Here is a 25,504-nt window from a genome sequence, read left to right on the forward strand (position 1 = left end):
AATAAAAGGGACAGTCTCTTTCCAAAAGCATTCCAGGGGCAGTCTCTTTCCAAAAAGCATTTCAGATCTCACAACACCATGTAATATTCAGCTTTTATCAGTAACTAAGAAAGAATATTTCGAAATTGCTCGGTTTACCTTCTGTTCTCAGCTGATGGATGGCATCTGCACATGTCCTCATAAATATCTGAGCATCTTGATCTATCTGATCACGTTCTGTATCTGTCATCCTCACATATTCAGACATAATATGGCTGAGAAACAAGACAAATTGTCACTGTCACTTCTAAGAAATCCCCAACATAGCACCTATAAGCACACATTTTGGACCTTCTTTCCACTCATCATCTCCCCAGAAGCTTTCTTGCAACACTGATTCACACATAAAAAGGAGATACAAACTATTTGTAAAAGTAAAAAGTACAATATCCATCACTTCTATAAAGATGAGAGGGATTTAGAACATTTTTTGAAGTGGTAAAAGATACCACAGATAGGAAGAACAACATATCCTATCATCTCCTGTATAACCAAGTACCAAGGAGGCACAGTAAAGCAATACAATTAGAAAATAAATCATCACCCTTAGCATTTATTCCAACAAAACAAAGAAACAAGAACAAACCACCACCAAGTAAGAAAAGAATAGTTCAAATACTGAAAGAAATACAAAAATTTTGAACTTATTTCACTTAAATGTATGTTTTTATCTTAAATCCTGAACTTTATTTTAAAAAGTAGCTGTTAAAAAATCTGTGAATCCAAACCACAGTAAAAAATATCAGAAAATAATGTACATTTTATATCAAATAGATTATAAGACTTTAAGACTTGTTTATTTCTATTTTAATTATACATTATGTATTTAATATTTTTAATAGGATTAATATATGCTTTTGTTACTAAATTAATGAAAATGGAGGAAACCACAAAGGCTAAGTAACATCATTGTGTTTTAGGCAGAGATCTCCATTCAGATGTTAACTGTGTCCAGTATACTTAGAGCTTTACTTACAGTACACTTGTAAGACTTTTTGTCCCTTCTTGTCAGTAAAATATTAATACAACATAGATAACCACCAGAAAAAACATACTCTAGGGAGACATTTAGCAGTGGCTGCACAGGATGATAAGACTTTGCTACAGCACGTTATCCAACGTTCATCTTGGGTTTCCTGATCACTCACCACAGCCTATTTTGCCTTTAAACCAGAGAGAAAATTTTCAATATATGCACACATTTTAACTTAAGATTTTTATTTATGAGTGAAAATTTTCCCTCTTCTTCAAGGTATGTATAATGCAACTGTATCAATGAAATTAAACAGGTAAAAAGAAGAGATCTTCAGTTTCCAAAGCTAGCCTGATACCCTAGAGATGTCCCTCATACTTCACCACAACAATGTCAAAACTTCCCTACATCTCCTACAATGCCTGCCACAGGAATGCCCTACAACCATTTCACATCTTCCCATCTCGTTCTCCTCTATCACCTCTCATCACATGCAATCCCACCAGTTGCTTCTCATATGTCAAAGTACTGTCAGTGTGGTTCTCCCACTGCTTCTCCACAAAGTTTGAAGCTCACTCTATCATCCCCAGGTATCCCAAAACATCTTCACCCTCACCCTGGGTGACTGGCTATATATATATATCTATATATATTAAAAAAAAAGGAAAAAAAAAAAGGCATCACAAGGTTCACCTTGCTTGAAAATTGGTATCTGCTGTATTGCAGATAAGCACAAATTAGCCGACAAACAGAAAGGCAAATTAATTATAAGTAATATTCTTTATTTTCCTCTTGTTTGTTTCCAACACTATCACATATTTGACATATAAATATTAGGGATTTTTTTCCCTCTGATTAAAACCACTCTAAATATTGTAAAATTATTTTGTATGATTTACAGAAGATTTACAGAAAAGCAACCATATATAATGTTTCCATTTGATTTTCAAGAGCTGATTTGCTCTCCTTTGCTCAGGAGAGATGAGTTCCATATAATTATGGCAAAAGCCCTATTGAAATTGTAATCAGTGCTAGTCTAAACTGGACCTCTCACTTGTATTCTCTTAGAGAACAGCTTCTGAACAATGAAAAAATCTGACTGTCTCATTTTAGAGACAGCCTTTTCCTACCTGATTAAAATGACATACTGATGGTTACAATGCAGTGTAAAACAACTCACACCATTAAATATATTAGGACAGACTGCTTCCCTACTCCCTTTGCACAGCTTACACGGAGTGTGGTACACCTAGGTTCTTGTACCCTGCCCAACTGTGTGGTATTTAATGAGTTCTATGCTTTCCATGCACTTTTTAACTGTACAGGGTAAAGATTACAAAATGCAAACAAGAATTTTCATTTAAATCAGCCTTAGAAATACATATGAAAAAACTGCCTGAGGCACGGTTGGTTTTTACTAGTAGGGTAACTATTAGTGATCCTCAGTGCATCACTATGTTACTGACACCTTTGACAAGTTGTTCTGTTACCTTTCATAGCTGCAAAAATAAAAACAGGGTAGGTCAAATTTTTACAGCAGTTTCACAGCTTCGAAGGCAGCAAAATGCGACAATCTAGATAAAGAATAAATAGAATACTCTTTTTTTTTTTTTTCTTTTTTTTTTTTTTCCCCATTTATAGCTTAGCGTCTGGCACCAGCACTTCTGAAGAAGATCTAGTCAAGCCACCCAGAGCCAAGGACACATGAAACTCCAGCCCCCTTGTGAAGGCAAGGATGGAGCCACCCAACTGCATGGCATTATGCCAAAACACATACAACATCCACTGGTATTAACAGGGCCCCTGAGCCCCACTGCACTCCTCAGGAAGTCTGCATGTGCAGAAAATCCATCTAATCAACAGCTTCTAACTTTACTGGAGAAAGAACCATTTGTTTAAAAGGAACGGGCCAAGGGGACATCCCCTCTCCCTAAAACAGACAAACAAAAAAATCCCAAGCCACCTACATGTCAGAGATGCAAAGACTTGCTTCAAAGTACTACCAGCATCAGTGTCACTGGGCTGCTACATCATGAAATCAGGAAAGGTCAAATGAACCATTTTTTTTTCCAGAAAGAATCACAAGAACTTGCCAAAGCATGAGGCACACACTGGCTAATGTATGCAGACAAAGAAGGGGAGAAGGGTGCACAATTCTTGTAGATTTTTATCCTCATCAGCTGGAAATAGCTTCACAGGAAATTTGGATTGGACAGCAACTTAAGAAGAGGGGTTAAGAGTGAGATAAAGACAGTGGCCATCAAGTAGGCAGACTTCAATGGTATAAAAAAGAAAGGAAGATAGGTTTCCTTTTTCTATGGAATTCAAAGACTGAACAGAAAAATTCCAGGTGAACTAGTATTCTTCCTATGGAAATGACATTGGGATAATTTGCAATTCTGTCCTTGATCGAAGGGAAGAACAGGCAATGCAGTAAGAGATGAACTATGCTATTTCAAGAGCTCTTCATTGAGTTCAAATACAATAAAGCAGAATACAGAAAGTGCAAATTAGGTCTGATTGCTACTGGCAACTTTGAAGGAACACAGCACATAAGGATGCAATCAGAAAAGGGTCAAGTCCAGGATGAGACTGACAAGGGACTGCCTAGGATAACATGAGATTACTCCACAAATATTAATACAGAAAGACCAAAGAATGTGTTGGCTTGCTACTCAGTAAAGAAATAAAAGTATATGCAGAGTATGAAGAAAACCTAGATATTTATGGCTTTCTCTGCATTAGCTTTCATCTCTGAGGTCAATTGTAAAGTGCAGTTACTACTACCTTTAGCTTACTGTTACTAAACATAGGCCTAATTTAGTACCTCTGACATTCAGAAAAAAAAAATCAAAGTTATTTGTTGATACTTCCATCAGTAATAGCAAGTGATAGGTGTTAGGTAGTAATAACAGGATGCTGAGCGTGTATGGTGCCATAACAGGTCATGGCATGAGTGTTTCTGAAGGTGCAGTGCTTCTGAGCTAATGATGCAAGCAGAATTCAAAAAGTATGTATCCCTCCTATCTGTATGCCAATGGTGTGCTCTTGAAGGGAACTCACTGGCTTCAAAAAAATCCCAGGGTGAATAAACATCATACAGTTTGCAGAAACAGGAGGCCAAACTCTGGAATAAAATAGAAAATGCATCAAATTAAAGGATGTATCTTTGCCGCCAGGAATTAGTGGAGGATAGATGAGTTCTAGGTAGATGAAAAGATGAAACTGTAGCATCTGTATTTGGAAAAAAAAAAAAAAAAAAAAAAAAAAAAAAAAAAAAAGTAAAGGATTTATAGACCACTCAGCCTAGGAAAATAAAAGAACAAATGATCAATTTTTAACTGCTTAGAAAATAACAAAACAATAACTAATATCTATGATGTATCACAAATAAGTCACATACCGAGTAATTTACGTTGGGAATGTAGCAACAGGTCTCACGGATGGATGAAGACCAACCACTGCCATATATCTTCTCTCTAGTTTTTTTTTTTACCATCCCACATGACATTCTCATAAGCTACCAGCAAATAAGTAAGTTACAAGGAGCAAATACTGTACAGATGTGAAACTGTTTGGAAAGCTGAACATAGAGTAGTTATACACCAAACCAGGAGGAGGTACTGAGTTGTGTTCCACAGGGGCTGTCCTGCTTCTGATACTGTTAAATACTTGCATAACAACTCAGTGAAATGGAGTACACATTTACTAGATTTGCAGAGGCAAAGTAGTAAGCAAATTAAAACTGTTTTAACTGAACAAGACTTCAGTTCAAAACAATATTGCCAACATGGAGAAATGATGCGAGGAATTTGAATAAGGGATGGTCTTCGTTGCAGCAGGAACAATTACCTGAACACACAGAGCGTGGGGAACAAGCAATTAGGAAACAGTACTTCAAAAAGCCATCGGGGATCATGCTGGACCATAAACTGAATGTAACAACATATTATTGCATAAAAGTGATCTTTACTATGGGATGCATAATTGTAGTACAACCCATTGCAAATAAAAGGCAATCTTTCTGCTGTCCTGCGCTTTTGGAGTGTTGTTTCATTTCTGCACCTCACTGCAACACTGGCTGGGATAGTGTCCAAAGGAGAGGAAAAAGCAGAATAAAGAGAAATAATAAAGAGAACATGTATAGAAACACAAACGTACACATTGAACAGTAAAGACTACAGAGAAACCAGTGTATGTTATTGAGGAAAAAAAATAATAATAAAAAAAATCTAGGAGCACAGATAAGGAAACAAGACACAAAGCAGAGGAAGAATACAGAAGGTCCACTGCAGGATATTTTTAAAAGTAAGGAAGGCAGAATGTTAAGAATGATCTCGCCATTCGCTTTTTGAATGCTACGCTCCACCCAATCTATCTTTTCTATGATCCCGTTTTTCTGGAAAAGCATAGAGAACATCCTGTGGAGGCATTACACCAGGTTTTGGAATCAGTAACTCTTTCTGACGCTGCCTAAAATATTTTCTGCTTACTCATTCAACGAAGACACCAAACCAAGCAGAAAAAAAGTTTCTGCTTGAAAAGCTTTTCCTGCAACAATGCATTACAAAATAAAGAAGTGAAAAGCTGAAATCAACCAGTTCTAAAATACAGATGTGGACTATGTTTAATGGAAATAAACATGACTTACCACATGCAGTATTGTCTTACAGATATATACATATCCCCCCAGAAAAGTGTGTATGTGTATGTGCATATGTGTATATATATGTATATGTATGCATAACCTTAGTTTTAAGTACAGCAGACATTTCTAAAAACTTCTTTCCTTTGGGCAACCAGTACATTTTAAATCATTATTATTATTTTATTTAACTACTAAATTCAAATAATATTTATTATGCTTTGGGCATTTTAATTTACTTCCTATTTCCATCAAAAAGCTGCTCAACATAAATCCAAAGTAAAAACCTGCCTACTCTAATGACAAAACATCTAACAACAACATCCTTAAAACATTTTTCTTAACGTCTGTGGGGAAGCTTCAGCTACTAGAGCAGGCAGTACAGGCACACCTCAATTAGTATTTCCAGTTCTGTAAAATATTGCTAAGAAAATCCAGAATGATGTTAAGAAGAATTACTATTTCTAAAATGTGATATCTGAACTTAGTAAAATGAGAAAATAAATTCTTTGAAAATAATTCCCTAGATAACATGGAAATACTATACGTTCTCCCATGAAGAGGATGCTAGACTTTCTCTTGAAGGCTATCTCCACTTTTTACTGTCGTAATGTAACAAAGGCTTGCTTCTTATAAAAACATAATTAAGTCAGCACAATAAAGCAGTTTGGCATTCTAGGGGAGCCTGTAAGAGACTATTTTTAGAATCCTTTAATGGTGACTTATTTTCTTTTATTAGCTACATCAAGGGAGCATTCTCCACAAAACCCAGGGCATGCATCTTCTATTAGTGGTCAAACATGCAATTGATTTATTGCTTTTTTTTTTTTTTTTTCCAGCTTTACTAGGTAGATGAACGTTAGAGCAAGAGGAGTAATTAGTGGGATCCGATATCACTTAAGGAAAAAATGCTTCTTTAATAATTTTTCAAAGTACATTAACTGCTGTAAACAACACACGAAACTTTCACACTTAACTGTACGGAAGGTCCACAGAAGCACATAGTGAAGATGTTTCAGAAGGCACCCATCCCACCTTTCCCATGGAAAAAGCATTGTTACTCAGAACCAGTCTGCACAGCACTGATGGACCGTATAAATATCTCTACAGTTGCAAAAGAGAGTAAATAAGATGTCAAATTAACCCAGACAAACAGTTGATTTCCCTTTCAAGTATGAGGTCTTCTACTGTCAAAAAATTATCTTAATTCTTTTCCAATGTCTGATTAAACTAAAACAGTAAAAATAACTACTGGTCTTTGAATTATCTCAACCTAGAAAGATCTCTCGGAGAAAACGGAGACCTCCAGAGGATCATTTCCAATTCCCAATTGTTACTGTACTACAGCTAGTTCCTAGAACCAGATGTAACACAACTAAACTGCCTTGGTGGTTCAGTGGTCTGAAGCATGTAGGAGCTCATGAAGAAAGGCAAAGAAAGGCACAAGTTGTTCACAGACTAAATATCAGACAATTTACCAATGACTGAACAAAAGATCTCTCATGGCAGAGTGAAGAAAGCAATGTGGGAGTGTATTACAGTAAATGTACAGAAAGAAAGAATACATAGAATACATGGCAATAATACACTAAAGAAGGGAAGTCAAGTAACAGCCCTTATCTGAAAGGAATGATCACTGTTTGCTTAAAGAGAAAAAAAAAGTCACCCACACCTTGTTAACATCTTTGGGAACGAAGAGTTTCTGCCTTTTCCTTTGCAGGATGAGTGATCACCTTGTTTTGTTGGAAACCATTTATGACTAAAGGGAGACAAAGGAAACAGCCAACTACCCCTACATCTAATTCTACCCCTGCATCTAATTCATCACAGAACTGAAAAAGAACAGGTAGCAGTCAACAAAGCCTCATCAGAGCATCACTTAGAAAAGAGTTAGTATTCAGACTTTACAGAGTTAGGAAAGGGTTTTGTTTAGTTTTCTTTTCTGCTCAGCTCTCTCACTAAAGACAGCCATTTGCTGAATGTTACATTGCAAGGTAAGTCCTTAAAGATTGCAATTTAGTAGGGATAAATTTCTAATATTTAAATTTCTGGTGTTTACCATATTGGCTAATCAATTGAAAATTACTTCTGTGATTATCAAGTAAATTTGATAATAAACCTACTTGAAAAAAGCTGGTGAGGAAGTCCTTAAGATAAACCAGCTATTAACAAATATCCAAATACTGTTTGTTAATGCAGTTTTTAAGTACTGTCAGAGTATTTTTTCAACAGAAACTGATTAATTTTCAAATGTTCTGAGATGCCTTACAGCATTACTTGATTGCTGAGTTTCACTTCCTTCCAAAGATGCTTGGAGAGTGACTGCAGTTAAAAATATGCAGTGATAGCTCAGTGACAGCTACTATTAGTAGGAGCGCTGGTGATGCAGTCGCCCATGATTTAGCTACTTTCTTATAAAACACCCTGTCACTAAATGTGCTCACTGATCATGATGCCCAAAGGGCTTCATTAGGTTTGAAATGTATAAATAGTAAGGTGAATAGTGAAGCCAGCACAAAAATAGTTAAACTGATCAATAAGTTTGCTACTTTTATATATATATATATACACACATATATATGTATATATATATATGTATATACACGCATTTATTTTTTATTCTAAGACAAGGCTCTAATGCCAAATAAAACAGCAGTATTTTTCCTTAAGATGCGTGAGGTGGAGAAAGCCCAAGTTTTTATTTTATTGACACAGATTTTAACAGTAGTACAACACATTTTTTAAGCAAAATGCTGAGAAAAAATGCATGCATTTGGAGAGAAGTTTGATGGAAGAGATTCTATATGTACCCCTCTGTAAATCAGAGTCTTCTAACAGGCCAGTTTCCAAAACTGCCTTCCACTCTAACTTGTGCTGCCAGCGGAGGATGATACCAGATCATCAGTACCACACACTAAAGCTCTCAGAAGTTCTGACCAGAGGAGAACCATGGTAGACAGGATACAACAAGAAACATGACAAAACAAAAAATCCCTATTACAGAAAGCTACAAAATTATAAGGGAAAGTAAGTGAACCCTGATAAAGAGGAGAGGATAACGGTGCAGGTGGCTTAAAGTGCACCTCAGACCATTGCATCACTTGTTTAAGGTTTGCCTCTCAGGTTACAGCTAACAGCCAATTCAAGAAGAAAAGAGGTGAACAAGCAATTAGTAATTCTTGAGCTTTTCAGATTTAAATTTAAATACTTAAAGTTTGATTAATTAGGCCTGGACCTTAGTTTCAATTAACCTTTCTTCCAGTTGTCTTTCTCATCTTCCTCTAAAAATGAACTAAAGATCTCCCCTCTGCAGGATAGTTTATATATGCCAAAAACAATAATAATAAAAAATATAAAAATAAAGAAGTATTTACTGGAGAATTCATTCTGTAAAAGTAAGGTCAAAGAAGCAACCACACTTCTGGATGTAACACATTGTGAAGAAGTTCCACAAAGCTGAGTAACTCAACCACATAGCTCAAAAGTCAATTTTCACTGACACATTCTACTATAGTTTAAAAACAAATAGCGGAATTGACAAAATACAGAGTATTCAAATTTCATTAACAGAATTAAGCCTTCTACATAAATTCCAGCTCTTCTTTTTGTATTAAATTCTTTACAATTTTTCCCTATAGTCTGTTATTAAAACTTCTGTCTGGAATGAATGAGGCGTTTAAGACTGAGACTGCCGGCATGGATGCTACAGTCCTCTTCGTATTCACAAAGTAGAATAGCATGAGCAATCTAGTAGCGAATTTGACAGCACTATTTCTTTTATATTTGACCTTTAAGGCCAGGATCAACTGCAATCAGATGAGATTCTCATGATTATTGTAAAGGTTAAGAAAGGAAATGACAGTTCTTTTTTTTTTTTTCTCTCCTTAGTTAATGCCTAAGGCAGGGAAAAATCACTGAGAATTACTGTGATAACTGGTTAAAAGAGAGTTTACAGAAAGAACGTTATCAACTTTTAGAAAGCAAAATAGCTTGGATAAATTTTTACTCCCTTTTATCACCTCTATTTTATGCACACTATTGCTAATAAAACACAAATAGTACCCCGAAGTCATGTGCTACTGACAGGTTGTTCTCTCTGCAGCTATTTGCAGTTTCTCAGTTTATGCATTCACATGGAGTTTTCACACAAGAAGTTATTTCAGTATTTGATTGGTAGCTCCACCTAGTGTTGTTCATCATCTATTCCAAAAGCAACTGAAAAGCAGAGAGCTAGACATAACACATAGACTTTTGCTCAGTGCTTGTAAAAGCATCTCCTCTTATGCCTTCCACATAGAACTGATTTGTGCAACACCCACGCAGGAACTTCATTTTCACCAGTACTGACTATGAATAGCTCTCATTGCCTTACATTTCTAAAGCATGCCAAACTCTTCATTTTTGAGGCTCTCGGAGACAGGCATTACATCGATTTGGGACTCAGTATCTTCAATACACAGATGCCTTTACACTGTGTTAGCTCTACCTGAATTGCAGCAACAGTTTAGTTGTAGTCAGGGTTGTGGCAGAATCACAATGCAGACAAGGCCGATTCAATCCATGCAACTCTGCCGTCATGTCGGAGAAATACAACACAGGAAATAGTGAAGCTTACATAAGAACCTTCAAAAGGAAAAGTATTTCCTATTTCTGGAATGGAGTACTGTACAATAAGATGACTATTAAGTTTGCAAGTAGAAAAATTTTTTAGTTAAAAAGCAAGTTTTCAATTTCTCAAATTAATTGATTATTTGTTCGCCAAAATACGAGTTGCAGAAATGTTTAGGTCTTAGGATAACTTGATATAATAATTCACTAAGCACGTGAAATCCGCAGATCATGATTTTTTTTTCTTACTAGCACCAATCTGTAAAACTTCCATTTTACTCTTCTACAAATCATACTAATAAGGCTAACAGCAAGTAAGCAGATCCAGCAAATCTGAATGTCTCCTAATAGCTGAGGAGAATTTAAAACTTTCTCTACACAATAACTACCAGAACTTAAGCAAAAAGTTTTTGTCACAGAAAAGCAAAACCTGTGCTGTTGTCCCAACACAACACCGTATTTTAAGTGATGCCCTTCGTCTGAATTCACGTTCTAGAACCTGAAGAGTTAACATCACTCACCTCCAGGCCCTGCTGATGCTACTGACTATATACTTGGAGACAACAAGGACGTTTAGCATCACAGAGTGGAAGGCATAAACTGGATGACTGAATCTAGTCTTCTGCTCTCTCGGGAACCAAAGCAGAAACTTACTCTGCAGGTCCTTAAGAGGTGTTGGGCTCAGACAGACAGCCTGTTTCAGATCTCACCCCGAAAGCCTTATTCAAGTTCTGAGCCTCTTTTTATTTCGGACCAGTTTCTTTATGTGCCTGCATTATTATTCTTAAGTAGCTCATGGTATACCAAATATAATAAAAATAATAAGCAAATATAATAAAAATAATAAGCAACCTACATTTTGTTTTCAATCATTATGCCTATAGATTTTTTGGCAGTCTACTTTATAAATCTGAAAATAAATTAAAATAAATCAAAACTATTAAAAAAAAATACACACTTGCCTGTAAGCATTAATGTAATCCTTTCTGTGTTGCAGAAGAAAATCTTTCAGCTTCCCAATATTGGAAATCTAAAAGAAGAGAAACCATATTAAATGCCAAAGTTACATAAATTAATATTTTCTTATGTTTAAAGTTCAGTAATTCCATTCCTCAAACATGAATTAGTAAAATTAATTTTGTAACAATTAATTTTCACATTTTTCAAGCAATCAGTACATAAAAATCATGGAAAGCTCTGTTATATGAAGGCAGAACTTATAAAGAAATAGTAAAAATGTATGTCTTGTGTACAAGAAGCATAAACTAAATATTAAATACTAGCAAACAAATATTAAGCATATCACTAAACATTACTAAACTTTTCAAAGTGATATGAACCAGAAACCAAGAAGCCAACATATATCTCAGAAAATAAATTCATTTCAGATTATACAAGAAAATTTTTAACATTTTGCTGATGAAGAGCGATGCAAATACTCAAGTTCAGTTACAAGAACTTGTAGAGCAAGGTGCTGCCCCCTCCTTCCTATTTGTGCAGCAATACAGTGAGTGACCAGTTTGTGCCTGAAGCCAGGCATCATCTCTATCATCTGGCATGTTTTGCCAGGGAATATATCCATTCCCCGCACCCCCCACCCCCTTTTTCTGGATTTCTATTTCTGGATTTCCACTTGACCATGGATACATTTTTGATGTAAATTCATTTGATTATCAAAGCCTTTACAGAGATCTTTTGAAAAGATTAAAAAAAAAAAAAAGCTTCTAAAATATGAAAGAACTTTGGAAAACTTCAGTTGAATTTAAAAAATTTGGTGTAGCATCAGATGCTACTTATCTTAGAGAATGGAAGAAGTACAGAAATCCAGTTTTAAATCAGCCATGGAAACAAGATGAGTACCAATATGACTTCCTTAACAGGTCATGAAGTAGACATGATGGGGCCAAGGGCAGGGAAGAAATTATATACATTACAGGTAGGTATTTTCAAGATGGGAAGTGCACAGGGAACCCTTCTAAAGCATATTCTCAAATATTCATTAATAATTCAGCTTTAAAAAGCATGCAAGGAATTTTACAAAGCAATAGTTGTTTTAGTTTACAAATAAAATAAATGTGGTTTACTCCATGTATCTGGGAAAAGGCATCAGAAGCCATTCAAGTCTTAAAATCCTATTTTCATGCAAATGGTCCTTGTAATTAAACAAACAAAAAACCACAGAGAAAGAACACAGAGTAGTTTGCATAAACGGAAGATTAATTCCCCCAATTATTTTTCACAAGATCTGAAAAAAAAAAGAAAAAAAAATGTACTTAGACAGACTGCTGTGATTTGTACAGCTAAAATGCATTTTCCTGCACAAATAGATGTGTATACTTTTCCCTGTTTTCATTTGCTGTTTCCTTTTTACTATAACCCATGGTATCAGATAACTTTCCCAATTTCCATGTTTTAAGTTTTCCAGATGATTAACAGCACAAAGAATTTTATCCCAGTTACAGCAAACAGAGTTTGGTCATTATCTCCAGTAGATCCAAACTTTCCTAAAGTGTGTTAGCACTGTCATAAGCAATAAGAAGAGAAACCCTGAAATCACTCCTCAAGATCAACGAGGCACAAAAATTAAGTCAAACCATTCTATAGCTGTTCCTCCCCATCACCACCAGAACATAATTTTTGTATTCTGATCTCTTTCTCAGCTCCGAATTTGTACATCATGAACTTTGCTTAATAGGTAAATTGAGCTTGACCATAAAAGCAGAACATTTTAAAAAGTCATACAGTGTTTCAGCAGAACAATAATCCTTAATAGGCAGAAAGAAAGTGCTATGGGGGACAAAGAGTGGAAACGTGAAGTCAGAGACAAACTCCAGAACATTTACATTAATACGTGAACAAACACTAGACTAGAAAAGAGATTAGCAAAATTTTATAAGTAATAAATCTTAATATTATTGCAATAGCCACAATTTAGGGGTGATTAACAAGCAGAAAGAATCAGAATGACAAGCAAGAACACTGTCTTACAGTAATTAATTCATCTAGTCACAAAGAGCATTCTATTTAGGCTAAAATTGTCATCGTGTGTTTGAATTGCACTGACCCCACTTTACCTCTCCTTCATTTGTAAGGCTATTTTCATGAATTTAGAATGACACCATTATGCCCATACTTGCATCAAGCTCTTAGTTCCCAAGATTTGCATCAGAAGTGAGACTTCTTGTTCTGCTTTCCCTCAAATCCTAACAGCATCCTCTGGGATCTTGCACTGAGGCTATTTCTCTTTTGCCTTATCTTATTGTGGACTACTGGCATAGTTGTGAATTCAATTTGTCTTTACAGCATCAACAAAATAAAGTGATTTTTATGAAAAAGGTCTCACTAGCATTAAATAAAGGGACTGTGAATTTTATCTCACACACACACACCTTTTTTCTTTTTCTTTTTTCTTTTTCTTTTTAAAGGTACCATGCTTATCTTCTACAGACACAAAATATCCATGATTATACAAATATAAATCTTGAAGATATCTCCAGGGTCATCAACTGGCATTTATTCTGGGGTTATCAGAGGCACACCATACACTCTTTACAGACTTATCAAGCTCCATCCTAAGGGCAATAAAGCCTCTTCCTCTTCCAACCGACGGCCTTTATGAGAATCTTACTGCTCTTATTATGAATTAGAACTGCCAAAATTTCAGGTTTCCTAATGACCAACTTCCACCCATCTGTTCTTGTTTCAAAACAGTCCTTTCCCTTAAGAGCTCTTCTTCCCTTATGAGTTTACTCTAAATTATCTCCCCAACACCTTCAACCCAGACAAAAGACCCCGAGCTTTTAGTTTCTCCACACAAGGTAGTTCTGAAGTTGCTTAATTCGTAAGTTTTCTTTGCATGTGGTCCAGTTTCTATCAATCCTCTTCCAAAGCAAATGTCCAGAAGGGCACACACTGGTGTTCATACTTTGTTACTCACCTGGAAATGTTTTTTGCATTTTTTTTTCATTTTGCATAACCAATTTGCATTGGTTAGCTCAGAGCTTACTCCTTGTTTTGGTCAGCATTTGGTCAGCATTTCCTCATCACTGCATTTTACCAAAATCTTACTTTTTTTTTTTTTATTCCCCCAAATGAGCACAGTGTTAAATATGATTACTTTTAAAACTCAATCCCAGAGTAATTCAACCATTAACCTCCAGTGCAGCACTTCTTTCAATGCAGAACTACTGCTTCTGCTACAGCCACATCATATTCAGGTAGTATTTTCTCTGCTAATCTCCTCTAGACTTATTAGCACTTTATCAGCCCCTTTACCATCAGACACCAGATCTTCTTAATAAAGGAAATATGATTTTCTTAAAGCATCAAGTTGGTTGGGCATATACTATTTTTAGTACGGCATGAAATCATACTCCATTGTATCTTACTTTCTATTTATCTTTTTCCACTTAAAGTCTTTCCTGAAGCCTGGAACACCTCTGCATCAGACTAAAAGCCCTGCTGATGCCATAATCATTTTCTCTCTGCGGACTTAATTATAGGCATTAAATTTTGCCCTCTGATCAAACGGTACCATCACCAACTCAATGTGTTTTCACCAAAAATAGCTGCCATCGGACTTGTTTCTTAACTCAGCCCAGGGATTATCTGATAACTGTGACATGACTTTATTAACACAGAGATTTGCTCCAAGTTTCCAGCCCCATGCCCTGGTTCCCAGTACCTACCTTGCTTTTACCCTGCTGGACCATGGCTCTCTCCATATTAATTCAGTCTGGAAACCAAAACTGAGCTTTTCATAATATATACTCCAGCTGCATGACAAATCCACTTTTTTTCTCTCATTCTCTTTTTATTTACATACTTAGAGTATTTTAACTTGCAGGCTTTTTCATACCATTAGTTAAGTCACCGTGAACTTTCCAAGCCTGAACTTTATCCTTACAAAGTCTTCCCTTCTGCAACAGTTTTCTTGGTCAACCAGTCTCTCCTTCTGCCATGTCCCCTGCTCCTTATTGCTTCTGGGCTAGTTTTTCATATATATCTATATTTTTTTGTTATCTTCTCTAATTAATCTTTCAAGTAGACATGGAACAATTTTAAATCCCACTTGTATTTTAGTGTATCCATTTTTCCCCGTTCCGTTTTCCCATCCATCGTAATTGCAACTTCCTATCTGCCATACACGCCTGCTTTCAAAACAATTACCCCACCAGTCTACACAGCCTTCAAAAGGATAGATGAAAGCAATTTGAAGATGAAGCACAAACACATCTCAGTACTGGCCTCCCGTCATAGTTCTTGGAAATTAACTGTCTTCCTCTCTGAAAGTCTGCAGCAGAGAAATAAACCTTTCCTTCAGCCTTGAAACAAAGAAATGGTTTCCTTCTTTCCCCGGAGGGATAGGAGGGCTTAGAGAAATGCTCTTCACAGTTGCAGCACTCTCGCTCTACATTAAGAGCAAAGTTATCTTATAGAGAAGAACGCCACTGAATTTCTGGATAACTGACACTTTTATGAGAATCCGGGGAAAAAATACATTTCCTCCCAATATTGCCAACATCAGTTATAGCGTTACATTAACAGCATGTTCTCAAACTGCTGTTCACCGCCAGAATACCAAAGGTTACTTTCTTTTTGACAAAAACATACAGCCCCAGACTTTCCCTCATCCATCCGCGTTCCCACCTGCACTCCACACTCTGGCTGTCCCATGAGGGTCAGTACCACACAGTTACACACTGGAATGATTTTTCTTAAAATTATTCTTCTGAAAATTGGGCTAATAATGTTTAAGAGTAAATGCAAACAATCTCTTGCATTTGTTTTGACACCCAAATATTTTTATCACCGCAAGGCAGAAGAGAAGCTAGACAGCACCAGTAGGGAACTTCCTAAAAGATGCATCTGCCATGAAACATGGTGCACGTAATTACAACTTAAGAAACTTAAAATGATAACCCACACACTCAGGTACAGAAGTCAGAGACTCCAGGTGTTACTTAACCCCCCAAGCAGGGTTCTGGCAATGGAAACCCGTGTTTCTCTGCAGTGAACCAGCAATCATTATCCACTGGGTGGCAACATCAGGGTAAGCACTGTGCATCGTGTAAGTAAAAAGCTCTCTATAAATTCACATTAAAGCCTGTAATGTAACTTTTTAAAGTCACTTTAGGTTCCAGTTTATACTCTACCTTCATTTCAAAGATCACCTTCATTGTAGGCTACCTCTTTAACACATGTATCTGTGTTCTGTTGCCCCTGTAGATTTTCAAACGACTTTTATTAAACCATAAAAGCAACTATTGCATATAATGCAGGTCCAGCACAAAAAGAAGCTGTGAATGGCTGCCATCTGCTACCACAGGTGGCATGCACAGCTCTATTTATACTTGGGGCCTTCACTAGGAAATGGTAGATGTTGTTCTGTTTAGAGATTTTTCTTATTATTTTAGAGCAGCTTATATTTTTAAATAAGAAAATAAACAGGAAAGCACTCCCAGCTAAGCAGCATCTTCAAAAGATGTGTATGCTTTAAACAAAGACGCTGATTATGTTTCTTGCAGTATCTTAGCAATACATACAACATTTCTTTCCACTCGCCACAAAGAATTGATCGCTCACGAAACAGTAGGTTCCAATTTGCATACGCTTAACCCACTGCAAGAAGCAGCAGCATTGTTTACGATTAAAATGATTGGGGTAGGTTCCCGTGACATATTGTAGGGAGAAGTTGACTATGCTGAATAGTCATTTTCACTGAACAAACATAGCTTTTTATCAAGTTTACTTTGCTACCGGAACAATGCGCAACTATTTGCTACCATATAAAACTGACTGTTGCACTCTGTACTATGCTTCCACTCTGAACTTTGAAAAGATGTTGAAGAAAACTTTAAAAATACTTAAAAAGAAAATATAATGGAAAGACTGCAACAGTTGTAAGAGACACTGCATTTACTGTTGATTGATTCAGCAGCACACTGATAAGCACAACAGATGAAACTCCCTTGTTAATTGTAAAAAAAAAAAAAAAAAAAAAAAAAAGTTACCAACAGTAGTTTTACATTGAACTTTTCAGTACATCCAAAAAGACTGATCTTCAAAAGTTTATCTAAATAGATTTCATTTATAGATCCATGAAAACGTAGCTACATTTTACAATCCCCTCTGCAAAATGGAAAAAAAAAAAACAAACAATAACAATAATAATATCTAGCTACCTATCGTGTTTCCAGTTCTAAAATTACAGTCAACCTGATTATTTCAGAAGAAATTCAGAATTTCAGTGAAATATTAGGTGATATTCAGGGGCTTCATGTTTCAGGCCAAAAAAGTACAACCTTAGTTCTAGCAGGAGGTATAGCAATCAGCAGAGAAATATAAACTTTTTTTTGTTTAATCACACATGAAAACCTAATTGTTTCAAAAAATAGAGGAAGTTTTCCATGCTTAGTGCAAATGTCTTCTGAAATTGGCAATTAAACCTAATCAACATTATAGATACCATAAACAGAAAACCAATTTTTATTAAACAAAGTGTAGAATTAAGAGCTTGGGCTCTTAACTAAACTACTGGAGTTGGGAAAGGCTGGTTAGGAAGGCTTTGATACAGAAATGTCTCCTGTGGAGACTTTTTCCACTGCAGAATACCTTTGATGAGATAGAGGTATAAACTTTTAAAAATAATTGTACATGAAAGACCAGATTCCACTGTTTCCTTACATGTTATATTTTAAGCACTGTAAACCCACTGAATTCACAATGGTTTCTGCAGCATTGTCGCCCAGAAACATATAGTGCTTTTTTTTTTTTTTTTTTTTTTTTTTAAGAAAAAAAATGGGTTCTGCACTTCAGAAAGTTGAATCTTCAGAACACGAAGTGATGCAATTCGCTGCTATGATGACACACACCAAGATACACCAAGATACTCAGCTTCAGCTCTGCATCTCCTTGGCAGTGTGAAAACCGTTGGTTAAAAAGATGTTGATGTTAAATTATTTCTAGCCCATTAGGTGGTGCTGTCCTACCGGAATGCACAGCCGAGGAGCACTGCACCGCCTCAAAATGCCAATTGGCCAGTTTTCAGATGATTTGTCTCTTGAGGGTATACATTTGGTTTAGGTTTCCACAGCAAACGGTAAAGTTTCTAAAATAGGTCACGCGGATCAATTGCTCTTGTAATCTGAAACCCAAAAGAGCAAATAATATCTAAACAATGGCATGGGGGTGGCCCTACACTCAAATGGAGTAGGAGAAAGCGAGGAGACAGTCAGCCTGGCTACCTCTAATCTCATGAAATTGGGACTTGGTTCAGTTTCTGCTTTCCATCAGCATATACGTTACAGCAGCAGCAATGGGCAGGGAAAAATTCTAATTGCGTTTTATTAGTAGTCTTTCATTCATAGTGAAGTAATGAACAGAACCAAGAATGGGTATGTGCTGTATTTAAAAAAAAAAAAAAAAAAAGAAAGAAAAGTATGGTATGTGGGGTAAAAACATTCAAAATTAAAATAATTCGATTACAACCATGAAAATGAAGTGTTTTCACTCTTCAAAGGTAAAGATGGCATTAAAAAAAAAAAAAAAAAAGACCAAATATGTAATATTACCAGTATTTCTATAATTTAAAATAAAATTGGTGGTAGTGGTGGAGATGATAGAGTTATAAGGAATTATTACAAAAATTTACATTAGCCATCAGTTCACATTTTGAATACTCAACCTCTAATTACACTTTGGATGTGCATTTAATCATTTTGATATATTTTTTTTATTCACTGTTAATTTTACAACCTGGAAAATTTGGTAATAAATAACTCAATACCAGCCTAAAAGCTTCAAATCTCACCTTACTGTGCTTTCTTTAAAATATAATCTATTTGTATGGGATATATGATCTGGTTAAGTAAATGATGGAGAGACTGTTTTTGTGATTTTCTGGCACAATTACAAACTATTTTTCTTAAAGATTTTTCTAGTAGAAGTAAAGTACAATTAAGACCTAAAAGCATGAAAGCTCCAGTTCCCCACCAACCATAATAAAGACCAAAAATACCCAGTATTATCACTGGAATTAGGTTTTATTGGGGTATTATTTGGGGTGGTACTTTTTTTTTTTTTTGTTTTGTTTAAGTGTGTATAGTGCCAAGAGCAAACTCCGACTGTGTAGAAAAACTATTTTACAGGTATTGATTAAAAAAAAAAATCAAACACTGAAATTATCATAATGCATATTGTGTGGTGTAACAAAGTATTTAAATGGTTTTATTCCAGGGACTTATAAACACAGGAAAAGTCTGTTTTATAGATAATTACTTAGAAACTAATTTTTAATTCTAAATCAAAAAACTGCAACACATGTAGAATTTCAATAAAGACATCTGTGTTAGTTTTGTCACTGTTTTCTTACATCTTGTGGGAATAAACTTGTTTGATACCCACATGTACAGAAGTACATCTAAATATTCTGAAAACTGCAGAGGGTCAACAGGAACATGAAGTGACCTTGAGAAAAAAAATAACAGCCTTTCTAAAATGTAAAGTCAGGCTAAATGTTTTTATTTAACCAGTCTTCATCTACTCTCTCTGTGGCAACACATACTTTCAATAAAAAAGCAACATCTGACTTTAATAAAACTTACTATTTCCCTTTTTCTTGTTTATTGTCCAAGTCTAATCATAACTTTCTTTAGCATTTATATTTTTACACAATCATCCAAAACCTCATTGACTAAAATATAAACTCCACAACAATTGTGGGGAATGTTTTGGTTGAGAGATAAAAGTAAATTGGCCAAAATACATATTTGCAATAATTGGCCTTTACCATTGCTGTTCAAAACGCCCCACTCACAGCGCTGCAGTGACTGCGTTCAACTTTGCTTGTGTCTGCGAGAGAAATTTTTCTCATCCCTTGTTCTCACAGGCTAAACTCATTTAGTGTTACGTATTCCTGACTCAAATATGTTTTATGATATAAAAAGATTTCCAATCCCATTTAATGCATAGCCAGTAATGAAAGGTTACTCTATCTCAGCATCATTATGAAATTCAGGATCCACATTTTTACAGCGCAATTCACAGAAAATTCATGTGTTTAACTTCGGGACTAAACTCAATCAATGTCAGTGGAAGTCACCATGGGGCGCAGAGGCGGTGTACACGTGGCATCAGCTGGGCAGGCTCCTCTCCGCTGCAGCCCCCTGCTCTTCTTGCAGGCCGACCCTGCTTCCACTTCTGCATATTTTCTGCAGACACAAAAACACCCATACCCTGATGCAGCACCATACAAGGAACTTACTGCATCTCAAACCCCTACCACCCTGTCCAACACAATGCAGGGGAACCAGCTCCATTTTGTTTCAGTGTTCAAGTCTTTCTTTATGGATTTTTGTAACTGGCACAATACTGTTCTTAGTACAGAAATCCTTTCATTACATTTCAACACCTTCATTTTTATTATGCTGGTGTAAGATCACTTCAGTGGTTGCTTTAGCACTTGCATCAAATTGTGAGGTTCTTCCCCATTAAAACACAAAGAGGACGGGACCAAGAAAGCGTCTAGTCTGCAAAGAGAAAGTCATTGCTCCTCGCCTAAAGGCATGTAGATCAAGCGCAACAGCAAATAAATAGAAATCTGGGAAGATGCTAATTATGAACACATTAAGATTTCAGTTCAAGTGCTTTATGGTATTGGCAGAAAAATTAAGACAAAGTATTTATTTTTTTTTTTCCTCCTGTTCATGTAACAGAAAATCCCAAGACCTGGATCATCTACCATAAGTTTTAGGAGCTTACTGGGCTACCTGGTCACTGTAGGTCTGTACATAGTTGATGAGGAAAGGCACTCCAACAGTGGCTATTCACATCAGAGGTAAATCTATACAAAAAGTCTCCCAATTAGGCAATCAGACTTCTTCCATGCCGCCCCATTTGAGATAAGCTGCTTCGTTGTGTTTTCTGACCGGGACAAACCAACCAAAAAAAATAAAAGCCCTCCTTCATCCCAGGGAAATACAACTCATCTCCACTCATCCTAATAAAAACAAAAACAATTATCAAAATAAAGGGGGGAGGGCGAGGGGGAGAGAGAGAGGGAATAGCAATTAAAGGGTTATGGTTTTAATAACTTTTACCAGACGTGGATAAGAAGAGAGTAAGCCTGAAGAAAAGTATCAAGTCTGCTAATACTACCATTCTCTCCATCCACCCTCTTTATAGTAGTGTCATAAAATGACACTACTATAGTAAACTAAAGCAAACTGCAACAGGTTCTCAACTCCACAGCAGTGGCCAGAGGTTTAATCAAAGCTCAAACTGGCTTGAAACCACCACCAAGGGCTGGGGTGCCTTCCTTTATCCTCAGTAAAGAGTCTTCTACCCGAGTTAGTGAAGGTCCAACTGTAATGCTGGACAAAAGTCCCCTCCTTTAGACAACATCACTCTGCCATATTTCTGTTCAGTTAGCTACCAAATAAGCATCAGCCCCCCAGGTGTACCAAAGTGGTACAAAAAAACATCTTTGGACCCCTTCACTACAAAATGCTCTTCATATTGGTTTTGATATGTCTAGTAAGTGCCAATTGTTTTGGCACCTGAAGAAACAGGGATAGGAGGCATGGGGAGAATAATTTCTGCTTGAAAAAAAAAATTACAGTAGGCAGTCACATAGAAATTTCTCCCTAGAAAGTGCTTTCAAAATTCAGGATTGGGAAGCTTTAGCTGTAGTTAAAGGAAAATCAGTGCTATTTCATGTGTGAGTAACACCAACAGTTCAAACGTATATTTTTTAAATCACTGAAAAGCAGAAACTCCTGACAAAAAATTCAAAGTTGTGAAGCAAGACACCTTTTCTCTCCCTTCTCAGCCATGAATCTTGGTAAGATTTTTTAAATGTCCATTTCCTGTAATTTTTGTAATTTTAGAGTGTAATTATTTATGCATGTTTATGATGCCTTTGAGGTATCATTATAAATATTTTTTAAGCATTTAAACTTAGGAAAATAAAATTAAATTATAGCTTCTCGTAAGGAGAGGCTGTCAGCCCCGTTCTGAATAAACATTCACTTTTAAAAGCAATCTAGAGATTTAGGTCCCCTGAAACCATAGAAATTAGTCTCAAGCTCATAGAAAATAGAGTAAAACAAAATCAAAACACTATTATTGCAAATGAAAGTTAGTTTTCTGTTTTTTTGTTTGTTTGTTGTTGTTGGGTTTTTTTTGTTTTTTTTTTTTTTTTAATTCAACAGACACCTTTGTATAAAGTCATAAGATTTTCCTTGATGGGCTACTTACAACTTAATTGTATTTACTTATTTTACTTACATACTTAATCAACAATTTGAACAAAGAATTATTAAGGTTAGAAAAGACCTTCAAGATCATCTCTACATATTTTAATTTTACTCAAGATGCACGTAAATCAGAAAGATAAAAAGTTACAGACTTGTAGATTTATATAGCTGAAGTTATACGTAAGAAACATTTTTAAAGATAAAAGCAATCATGAGAAGCTTCTATGACACTGTGAGACCAACGAGAAGACAGCACATTTTCTTTCTGTGATTTTTTCATACAACTTTGGGAACAGCAGAGAAGAAAAAACAACAAACCGGGAAGCATTTTTAGATGTCAGCATTGCTGAAAAATGACATTATGTTCAGGAAAAAAAAAAAAAAAAAAGTGTTTACTATAGGGTAAGAGTACTTATGAGGTTGAAAGAAACATTACACCATGCCCACCCTGAAAAATAATAAGTAAAGAACCTCAAGGTCAAAATAATTAAGTATTGATAGCTCAATTAAGTAAGTAAAAGAAATGGCCAGATTCACAGGTATGTTCCACAATATAACATCATGACAAGAAACCACAGTCCAAAACCTAGAAAATTTTTCACAGTGCAACAGATTGAAATAATTTCCTGCGGGAACACCCAGAACTGACACATAGAATCATAGAATCATAGAATATCCTGAGTTGGAAGGGACCCTTAAGGATCATCAAGTCCAACTCTTGACACCGCACAGGTCTACCCAAAAGTTCAGACCATGTGCCTAAGTTCACAGTCCAATCTTTTCTTAAATTCAGACACATAAATCTAACAGAAGTTGTGAAAACTATACAGTAGAAGGAATCTTCTTCAAAAGAAATGTAACTGAACAGAGCACTTCTCTTATACCTATACATATCACGAAAAATTATGAGGCATTTCTAGCTGTTATATTTTCTCCATATACCAGCTGCTTATGAACCTACCTCAATCATATCAACGGAAATTATAAGACCATATTAGAAAAAAATAAATAATTGCAGCCTTATTTACAACTAGAAATCTAAACTCTAAACTCTATAATCGAAACTTCTAATCTGGTTCTTCTCTTATCTATTATACAACAAACAGATATATAACTGAAGAAAAGGAAGAAAGAAAATTAAGCTGCCTAAAAGCCAGAACTTTCTAAACATACAGTAACTGTTCATTAGCACGGGAACAATTCTGTAGTCATTAAGACCCCTTTATCTACATGGTGTGACTCACTGCCTAGCTTGTCGATTTGAAAACCAGAAAGCCACTATGATACTTGCTGCCTAAAACTATAGTCTCCCATAATTTAAATCTTTATGTTGACTTTTAGAATTTTTCTCGCTGTCTGTGAGAAAGAAATGCGTCTCCAGAATGGCATTGCTCCTTGCCTGAGGGTCCTCTAAAGGATGAAGTGAACAACCGAACATGAAAGAGCAACAGTTACAGTAGTGTTCATTTTATAGAGTATTTTTTGTTACCAGTATGTGAAATTATGCCATTCTTTGCCCAAATGACTGGGTCTTAAATACGCCTATCAATTTAACCAGACTATAATCTGCAGTATTACTAGTTTTCTCCAAATACTTGTGCCCACAGATCCCTGTGCAGAACCTCATTTGAGCAAAACTGGCACCTGGCTTTTAATTCACAGCCAGAAACCAGAGTGTTACTCACAGCCGCTTCAACTTTTATATTCAAGAAAACAAAGGTAATGCAAATGACACATTGCCAATATTTTAACAAGAGCTCACTCCAAAATGCTTGTGCTCTTTCCAACAGAGTGTATATGACTTTTCCTGGCAAAGGGACTGTCTCCTGTCTTGCACAAAAGACTGAATTACACGCTCTTACTAGTCTTTCCCCCTCCATCTTTCACACACACACACATCATCCCAGGAAGAATTCTGAATTCTTCCAGCTGCACCCAAAGTTTGGGACTGAACTCACTTCCACATTCCTCTTACCAGCACCTCACAGACCTTTTCATAATCTCTCTCTTTACCTAGCAATGCTTACCAGCAATGGCAGTAATATGTCAGAACTGCATGCATTTGGGGCCTGCAGCACACTGCCCCCCCAATGCCTGCTCTTCCAAAATCTCAGTTATTAGTCGGCAGCAGAGGAAACTTGGATGTGACTGGGGCAAGCTGAGCAACTGTACATGATGCATGAACCACTGCTAACGTGGCAGATGTCAGCTTCTGGTACCCTCCTTTTCCCTCAGTCTGTAGAAGAGAATGATGTTAGAGAACCATCCAAACTCAAGGCTCACACAGATGTAAGAAAACTTGCTTAAGATGAAGTAGAAAGAAGAGACTCAGTGGCGTGAACCTAGCAAGGCCATACAAGAAGCGAGTAAGACACTGGGAATGCAACATCCTTCTCCCATCTCCTAGCTAACTCACCTGCTTACTGCCAGGCTGCCTCTCCCTACAACGTGACTCAATTATGAAAGCATCCTGGCCACCTCTACAAGGCCTCAAGCTCACAGGAACCCACAGCTTAACGTGGCCTGTAGCTTTTTAATGGTATGCATCTACTTGAGGGTAGGGAACAAAACAAAAAACAGCCAGTGTACAAACACAAAGAGAGAACAGAAATGAAACCCCACACACAAACAAGGCAAAAAAATAGCACAGAGGTAGAAGAAAGAAAGAAAAGGCTTGGCTGACATAAAAGCAAACAGCATCTGCACTGAGGCCCAGCACAAGTACTGAGGCAGCCAGCTGCAAAGGGCCTACATGAAGAGAGGGCTGTGGGCTACAGAGCTACCTTCACGGCTGCCTAAGAAAGGCAGCCCGCATTCTGGAAACATTACATGACTAGAAATACAGCCAGGGCTGTGGGTGCCCAGCCAGGTGAGACGTTTTCGGAAACAAGATGGTGAGCAACACGTTGGGGCATTTCATATGTATTGATAGATCCATGCTTATAAGCCCTGATCAGGTTATCCAGCACGTAGGCACACTAA

The 25,504-nt window shown here is 36.3% G+C and overlaps 1 protein-coding gene across 1 annotated transcript in view; it reads right to left on the minus strand.

Moving 5' to 3' along the window:
• STX18 (syntaxin 18) overlaps positions 1-25,504 on the minus strand; it is a 66,423-nt gene that overhangs the window by 21,993 nt on the left and 18,926 nt on the right. Inside the window, exons 2-3 of the mRNA XM_032187182.1 lie at positions 11,228-11,295; positions 139-254 (exon numbers count right to left, since the gene is read on the minus strand). Of these exons, the coding sequence (XP_032043073.1) occupies positions 139-254; positions 11,228-11,295 (184 nt within the window). The remainder of the gene's footprint in view (positions 1-138; positions 255-11,227; positions 11,296-25,504) is intronic.

Source organism: Aythya fuligula, chromosome 4, assembly GCF_009819795.1.
Source record: "Aythya fuligula isolate bAytFul2 chromosome 4, bAytFul2.pri, whole genome shotgun sequence".
NCBI lineage: Eukaryota > Metazoa > Chordata > Aves > Anseriformes > Anatidae > Aythya > Aythya fuligula.